The sequence below is a fragment of the Humulus lupulus genome, chromosome 1 (genome assembly GCF_963169125.1).
Source record: "Humulus lupulus chromosome 1, drHumLupu1.1, whole genome shotgun sequence".
In the NCBI taxonomy this organism is placed as follows: domain Eukaryota; kingdom Viridiplantae; phylum Streptophyta; class Magnoliopsida; order Rosales; family Cannabaceae; genus Humulus; species Humulus lupulus.
Genome location: NC_084793.1, coordinates 23,080,978 through 23,089,747, shown reverse-complemented (window position 1 = coordinate 23,089,747; position 8,770 = coordinate 23,080,978). Strand labels below are relative to the sequence as shown.

The 8,770-nt window shown below is 32.0% G+C and overlaps 1 protein-coding gene and 1 pseudogene across 1 annotated transcript; both read right to left on the bottom strand.

The window, feature by feature from the left end:
• Window positions 1-223: 223 nt before the first annotated feature.
• On the bottom strand, window positions 224-3,104 carry LOC133798227 (protein BLISTER-like). The gene is made up of 6 exons (XM_062236485.1): window positions 2,809-3,104; window positions 1,903-1,989; window positions 1,485-1,552; window positions 1,009-1,122; window positions 469-632; window positions 224-307 (listed from the first exon to the last, which is right to left on the bottom strand). The coding sequence occupies exons 1-6, from the start codon at window positions 3,102-3,104 to the stop codon at window positions 224-226; spliced, it is 813 nt and encodes a 270-aa protein (XP_062092469.1).
• Window positions 3,105-3,769: 665 nt separating this feature from the next.
• Window positions 3,770-7,358, bottom strand: LOC133798135 (kinesin-like protein KIN-UA; annotated as a pseudogene).
• Window positions 7,359-8,770: the final 1,412 nt, after the last annotated feature.

Here is an 8,770-nt window from a genome sequence, read left to right as displayed (position 1 = left end):
TCACTAAGTGGGAGACATTGTAGACTTCCAATGTCTCCCCATTAAAGTCATAAAACATCTATTTTGTTGTAGTGCATCAAACCATTTTTCGAACCGAAAGATGCACATTTACACAATCCAAGTGTGTGCTTGCTTAACCATATCTCCAGATACAACATGAATTGAATACCAGCAACTTAAAAGAAAATTAGCTTAGTGCAATTTAACAAAGAAACAATAAAAATCACATCTGCATTACCTTCAACTGAGAACAATGAGATGACTCAGACGCCAAAGTTTGAACCAACTCTTCCTTCTCCATAGCCAACTGCAAGAAAAAAATGTACAGTAGTTGTTTCATTAGCAAAATAATGATATAAACAAACATCATCTGATGTACTAGTTTTGCTCGAAATAGTAAATCTTTTGAGCAGAAAAATAACAAATGATGCAAGAAATGATTTAAGAAAATGATTAGATAGATGATACCTCTGCAATTAATGCATTAATGTTTTGAATCATTCTCATCTGATCAGGAGGTATATTTGAATAGCCATTGTCAGGCAACATTGAAAAATTGGAGGCATCAATTCCAATAAAAGATGTATCCTGCACTTCCTGATTCAAGGTATTGGTAATGGTATCTTCATTTTCTGTGTGGATTCAAATAGATTCAAACTAGTAAGCTTAAACCCGAATGAGGTATTGGTAATATACAGTTATTCTTAATGACAATACAGCATAGTGTGATAGATAAAAAAAAATTAACTGGACTTCACACTTGACCCTACAATAAAAGGTTAGATGTACAAATCAAGTGGACAACGAACTGCTGTTTAGCCTTAACAATCAAGACCAGTTTTTTTTTTTTTTTTTAGGGGAATCAAGACCAGTTCTTGACTAGCATAAATACCAGAGGCACGAATTAGCAAAACTAATTTTTGCATATTAAATCAAGTTTTAATCACAAGCAATATCCCAGAGAGACTTCTCAGAGTAAAAATAAGAGTCCCAAGTACGAATTATTACCTAAATCTTCGGTAGAAGTAGATTCATCTTTCTTATGTGTACTACTCTGGGTAACATAAACAGATTTTCCACCAGTGGAAGCTTTGCGTAACTTGGACTGCAACAGCTTTTTCTCTACCCAAATAACAACAAAAGAGGAATAAGTATTAATAACATGAACAATGTCGGTGTAAATTCACATAATAGAAGAACAATTAGAATATTTTCAGACTAAGTTTCGGTTAAATTTCAAGTAATTAAATAAACACTTTCCTAATTCCAGATAATTTGTTTCCCTTTTGCCATCTTTACACCAGACTTGACAGTCCTTGATACAAATACGAATTTGTAAAGCAGTTTCAATAAACTTTAATTTGGTTCACACTCTGGCCATCAACCCCTACTTTTTCTACTCTCATTTTGGCATAAATTAGTAGCACAACCTAACATATAAGTGACAAAAGCGATACCTTAATTCATGATATTATAACACTAACCTTCTTGAAGAGCATCAATAGTTGACTGCAAGTCCATACGATCCATCTCTATGCTAGACAATTTCTTTCTGTAACAATTTATATTCAACAGTTACTTCATGAAAGAATTGTGTTATATAAAAATAAGTAACATTAGAAAGGTTATTCAGCACAAAGATATATGTATCTTGCCAAAGAACTGACAAAATAATAAACATAACCAAGCAAGTCACAAATCACAAAATCTCATCCACAACTAAAAAAATATTATATATAGCATACTTTTCTTTTTGAAAATGATCTCATTTCCTAACCAGATAATTTCAACAGGCCCTTCTTCGTATTCCCCTTCATCACTCTCATTACCCCTTCAACACCTACTTGTCGTCATTTAATATCAACCAAGAAAAAGAATAATCTAATAGACTATGTGTATTACACACCATTAGATGTAGATTCCTCAGATGGGCCAGCACCCACAACTTCAGATACAACCTCCTTTTCTAGCTCCTTGTCTTGCTCAGACCTGAAGACATCAATACCAACTAGGTTAAGAAAAATAAAAACAGCAAGCAGATCAAACAACTAATGAAAAAAATGAATTTTCACCTTATTTTGTGACATGGCCTAGCTGCCCGTGTTACATTTCACCAGCTCGGCTTCCAATTCTTTTTTCTTCAAAAAATAAAAAATAATAAATAAGTCATTACTTCAAAATAGACCTCAACTCATTTGATTATAGTTAATACTCAATTAAAGTATCACCTCAGTCACTGAATTTTCATTTCTTACCAAAAACAAACAACAAAGAAATGAAACCTAAGTTTTCATTTTCTCATACTTTGAACAGCCAAAGAGAGCAAGAAAAGGAATATTATAATATCAAGAACAATAAGAGATCAAAGCAATGAAAAAAAAATCCAATAATTCACTTTTCTGTCCAAAAACAAACAAACACAATACATATCTGTAGATATAAGATTTAAAATCAATATCTTGATGCTTTCTAACCACAACAATTGTTCAGTTCGGTTGGCTGAAATTTTAAAGGGGATACTGATAATAGCAATGTTGTAGCACCAAAAAATATTAAGCAAACACAACATAAAACAAATCATGGTAATGAAGCAAGATTAAGGAAGAAAATTAAGCCCCATGATATATATACTTCGTTACCTCAACAATGAAAAAAGAAGAAGAAGAAGAAGAACATCAAACAAACAAAGTACAATAATTGAAATAAAACAATGAAGAACAAAAAATTAATAAACCCACGAAGTATATAACCAAAAAAATCAATAATACAATTTTTCCTATTCAAAATCCAAGCAACCAAACAAATCACACTAGAAGACAAACAAAAAAGAAGAAGAAATGGGAAAAAGGGTAATCAGAAATGCACTCGTCCTCAAACATAAGGCGTCTCTGGACAGCGTCCATTCTAGCGTTGGCAGAGTCTCCCATGGTGGGATTGGAAGCTTTAGAAGAAAGAGAGACCCTAGCAATGAGAGGAGAAAGGGGCTTTGGAATGGAAGAAGGGATTCGGAGAAAAGGGTTACAAGCAAAGCTAGAAGAAAAGGTAAAGAGATGGGCTCTGGGGGCAAAGTAGAGCTTGGCACTGGTATTTAGAAGGTGGGACATTGTCGCACTCGCATGTGATCTCTGCCATTGTTGAATCGTGTAATATTATTATATATTAATATTAATCTTTCACCCACCAACAGAACGAGAGAGAGAGAGATCTTTACCTGCACCAACGAGTCTCCGAGTCCACGTCGTCAAGCCTCCGGCAGTCCCGCTGAGCCTCTGTCAGCCCCGTCGACCTCCACCGTGGTTGAAGCCTCGTACATCCCCTCACCATTGTAGTTGAGGGAGCAGGAAAGAGAGAGAGAGAAGGAGAGGGATCGGGGAAGAGTGAGTGAGGAGACCGGCTTAGAGACAGGGTTTTTAGATTAGAGGAAAAAAAACGAGAGCTTTGGGTTTAGGTCTAGAGAATAGAACGGGAAGAGGGAAAAGGAAGGTATAGCGATTTCCCAACCCGCCTTTTTTTTTAACTATTTATTATTTACCGCTTTTGTTTTTACATTAGATAGTATAACACTTTTTTAATAAACTTATATTTATGTGTTATGGAATGGGGTATTTGGTGTAGTGATAACTATAAATTAATTACTAGCTATAGCTTGTTTCAGGGTAAACAATAAAAACTTGCACTTTACCTGTCATATAATGCATTAAATACCAACGTGCACCATAGAAATAAATATTTGATATTATATATGGATAGATAACACGCCTTATCTTTATCATTTTGCCAGAGTTTTGCCAGTGTTTTCTCTTTTTCTTGTAGACTGAATGATCATCAGAAGCTTCAATGGTTCCCAAAATCTGAAATTTTATTCCATAAGTAGTGATTTAATACATATCAGAGATATATATATATTAATTACTTCAAGTATTTAATACCTAAGAATATAGTTTGTTGTAGTCTTATTGAACTAACCGATATCCTAAGAATAATAAGGAGAGTAACTTGAAATAGCTGATACCATAAAGGCATCAACGAATTAGAGTTATAAGAAGAGAGGAAGAAACATACCTTTTGACCTTATCTATTGAGAAATTTGATATTTTAGAATATTAATTTCCTCTTCAACATTCTTCCTTAGAAGAGTTTCTTTCTGAAGCATTTTTTTGAGTTCAACAACTTCCTCTAGAGCAGACAAATTTTGTGAAACAAACTTCCAGAGACACATTACAACATAATTCAAAATGTTAGTTGAATTGGAGAGTGAAAGAAGAGACCAAATATGGCATGAAAATCAGAAGCCTAAGTGATAATTTAAGATAAGCCACACATCCATTTCTAAATAGATCAGATACTGTTATCTATTATTCCATATATTAAGTTTAAGACGTTATAATAAAGCAACATATTCATCACTATATAAGCCAATTTTTTAATGACTGAGATATTGAGATGATCAAAAGCAATAGTGAATACTTTATATTTAATAAATTCCCACCATTTATTTTAGTGTTTGTTTTTGTTCCAGTTGAATTAGACATGTATAGTTATTACATCCTTAGAGACATCAGTGTGCCAAACACGCTTTATGGTGAATCAGAGTACAGAATAAGCAAAATGTATTATTTGATTTGATGCTTTATTTTTCAAACTTCTGTGATGATAATAGAGGTATCATTCAGAAACAATTATATAGGAAGCTCTTTTTCTCATCTGATATAATTACCTTTTTGTTAGATGTCACATCAGTGCCATTATCTTTCGCTCCATTTGCGATTTTGTCACTGCCATGGTTTCAATGATTCATCATCAATTGCTCTTCAAGCTTCTTTATGGATTCCATGTAATCTTTCTGATACTTTAATCTTTCCTTCTAAAAATACAAAAAATGAGGATTACAACAATTAAAACAACTATAGGCAATTATCAAATCAGAAGTTCATGTATTAAAAAAAACAATGAGACCTGAGCTACTTTTCTTGCTTAAAAAAAAATAATAAAATGAAAAGCTGTTAAGACCAATTAGCTTTTAAGAAAATTTAACACATGAAGGAACAAACTTGAAGAGACAAATAAACATGCCAAAATTTTCAAAGGAACATGATGCTTTTGGATAATATTAACACAAATATTTACTTCCAAGACTTCTGCATAATTCCTTTCAGTCTCAAAAATCTGATTTTGTGCCTCTGATTATTCTCTCAATTTCATCCTTAAATGCTTTCTGCTACCTTTCATGTTCCATAATAAGTTTATCTAATTGTATATCTAGCCTTCTGGATAAATATTTGTAATCAAATTCCTTCTTAAGTTGGTATAAACTGTGGAAAAAAAACTGCCTCAGTTTAAAGCATTTGCCTCATTGTTCCTAAATGTTGCTAACAATTGGTATAAATGTTGCTAAATGTAAGTTGTTCCTATGAATAAAGGCTAGTCAACAAAGCAAACAATAAAAAAAAGACTCATTTTGTAATAAGAAATTCAAACACTCATACCTAACTTATCAATAAGCTCTGAACCAGCTAGATCGACTACAACTAACTTGTCCTTCCGAACTAAAGGAGCCTTTAGAGTTTTACTTATGTGGGAGATGTTACAATTTTCATTCAAAAGAGTTGAATCTCTTCCTTTCACATGCCTATTCACATTTACCTTTAGCAGTTTATGTGATTGTTAATGCTCCACCTTAAACAATTTAAAACTTTTAAAATTCGGAACCATTGAAGTACCAAAAATTACACATTAAGTATTACCATCAAAATAGCATGACTACGAGAAGATTTTTTGTTCAATTATGTATTTGCAGCAAAACAGTGAGCCTCTCCAAGCCTTAATAGTTCCACAAAACTCATATGGTCCCAAATTTCAATGATTGTAGCCCCTGGTAGAGAAACATCTCCAATTTTGGGGTCTTCCACTATGGAAATGTTATCATTTGCAGGATCAAGAAGGTCCTGTATAGTTTCCATATAAAGCTGCAAGCATAGATGGAAAGAAAAAAAAACTAGGATCATTTGGAAAATATTACAAATTAATCAAAGCACAAAACAAGTTTGATTGTTTATGAAATCAAATATCTGACAAGGAATATACATAAGATTATGACTATGTATAAAAAAAATAAAAGAATTTGCCTCAAAATATAACAACCTGCAAATATGAAACTGACACAGAATCAATCTCTAGAGAAATATCTGCTAAAATGTCCTCCATTGCACGCACCATTATACCACGAGCAGTTGTGCCTTCTTCTCCAAGTCTTCCAAGAGTATATGTTTTACTTGTACCACTTGTACCAGTCTGCTTATATGCCATGACTGTCCCATTATAACCATCTAGGACACTTTGGGAAAACAGAATTACAAAGTTCCATGTTTTTTGGAATGTATACTTCCACTTTCTATTTTTACTGTCCCTAAAACAGATTTAAAAAGTTGGTTTGAAGCTTTTTTTTGGCACTTCTATGCACATTGAGAATGTATAACACGTGTTTTGAATGGAAAAATATTGTAATGAAGATTTGGTTGAAAATGACATTTGTGAACTGCAGAAGCTTTCATATCAGAGAGACAAGCTTTTTAGAACCTTTAAACTCTGTAGAGATGAATTTGGATAATGAGCTTGTTTAGCAGCATGGGTTATTAAAAGTGTTGCTTCTTCTATTTCTCTTCTAAGATTTACTACATCTAAGCTGCAATATGATGTTCTACATTTAAAAATTAAATGAATTTGATGCATTGTTTAGATATTACTTCACCAATTCCAAGCCCCCAAATGTTTTCAATAAGTAACAAAAAGCTCAGTTAAAGAATTAAACAACACACACAAACACCTTATGATCACTGCAAGAAAGCAGAAAAGAAAGTAAGAAAGAACACACACCATTACAAAACTCAACCTTGCAAGAATGAATATCACATCTCAGCTTTTTTTCTCTATTTTCACTCTTCTTCTTTTGAGTTTTTTTTCTTCCTCACAATACCTAACTAGCTTTATAAGACAGCTGGAACATTTTTCTGTGTGTTTGTAATATGTTTTTGCAGGGGTTTATAATACAACAACTAGAATATGAGATTATTTGTTGGCATGTTTTCAATTGACAAGTGGTTAATATTGTTAATAAAGAATATGTGTGGTTGTACATTTGGCACTTGTAATTAAGAACTTTTGAGTGATAATATTTTATTTTCACTATTCTAATACATATATATTTGTTTTATGGAAATTTGTTCAAGATCAAGTTTTTTGATGGACTATTCTTCTAATTGTATTAATAGTAAATTACACTGATAGTTGTTTTTCAGAGGATGAAAAGTTCTCTAAAAATCTTAACAAAGGAAAACCAAAGAGAATGGCATATACCTCATTCTATAATACAATATTTTTTAGAGATTAGACTTTAAGAAAGAGAGAACTAGCTTTGTGAGAGAGTTTCTTTAGGACTTCTATTATGTGTGAACTGTAATAATATTAGTGTGCTAGTTCTTCTCAACTGTGTATAGGGTGTAATCTCAGATTGTTGATGCTTAATAAAGACTTATGGTGTAATCTTAGATTCTTGTGCATTATTACATTTGATTCTTCTTACTGTGTTACTGTTATTCTTGTGAGCTAGTTTTGCTAATATATGTTTGCCTAAAGTTGACAAGCAAGTAATATCTATCTAATTTTTTTTGTTTGAATCCTGAGTAAGAAATTTGAGTTTGAAATCTCTTTGTTAATATATTACATTTTATTCTTCTTCCTGTGTTACTGTTAGAAAGTGTTTGTTCCTTTTCCCAAATGTTCTTCAAGTAGTCCTTGTTGCATATATCAATACATGAATATATAATAATAATATAAATATATTATATGGTAATAGTATACATATAAATATATATTATATAGTAATAGTATAAATATATAGTAAACTCTTTTTTTTTTTGTATTTTATAGTAATAGTATTCAATGGTTGGAGTTAGATATCATTAATAATTAATATACATTTATGAATAATATTTATAAACTAAAAATTATATAGTCTATGTTTATTAAATAAACTAATGAAAATAATAAATTCGGGTGTGTCGAGGCTGAAAACCTTTTGAGGTTGTGTGTGAAAGACGTGTGTTAATGAGCAGTAATAAATTCGGGTGAAATTAGACACGGGGTATCTGACTTCACACTTGACTTGGAGTCTCTTATATGTTATATGAGAGATATTTTATTAAGAAATAAATATGGGAGAAATCCTTGGCTTTTTACTTGTTTGTTCTAACATTGTTCCTGTGTATAATTTTCTATCGAAAGGAAGAGTCAAGAAATCAGTTTGATTAAAATATTGGTATACTATTACAAAAATAGCATTACTGTTTTTGAGTTTTTTTAGTCTTGGGATGGTATAGTTTACAATGTCATAAAGTTGAGGCAAATTACTAAGGAGTTGTTTTTAGACTTATTTATTTTGGCAAATCAGTTTGGATGATGATTTATTTTGGATGATGTTTTATTTTGGTTTCATGGTTTATAGGAAGCAAGAGCTCTACTAGGAAGACTTCAGTATCAAAAGGGTAACATAAAGCTGCACTTCATGTATTTGAAGGAATAGACATTGCTGCAGTGCCTCCTAGGATGAAAGGATCCATTTCTAGAAGATGTGAACAAAATAGACGCCGTTCACAGAGTGATTCTGTCCCACCTATGTCCATGCACGTTGTTAGTCTGCTCCTTGAAGCTGTTCTTCTCTAAGCAAAATCATTGCAAGGCCTTGGACGATATGAAGATATTTCCTTTACCTAAA

Coding starts and splice junctions, on each gene's coding strand:
- LOC133798227 (XM_062236485.1), bottom strand. CDS start 3,104: ATGTCCCACCTTCTAAATACCAGTGCCAAGCTCTACTTTGCCCCCAGA. Junction 1,123..1,484: donor TATTGATGCTCTTCAAGAAG/GTTAGTGTTATA, acceptor TTATTTGGGTAG/AGAAAAAGCTGTTGCAGTCC. Junction 633..1,008: donor TACTTCTACCGAAGATTTAG/GTAATAATTCGT, acceptor GAATCCACACAG/AAAATGAAGATACCATTACC.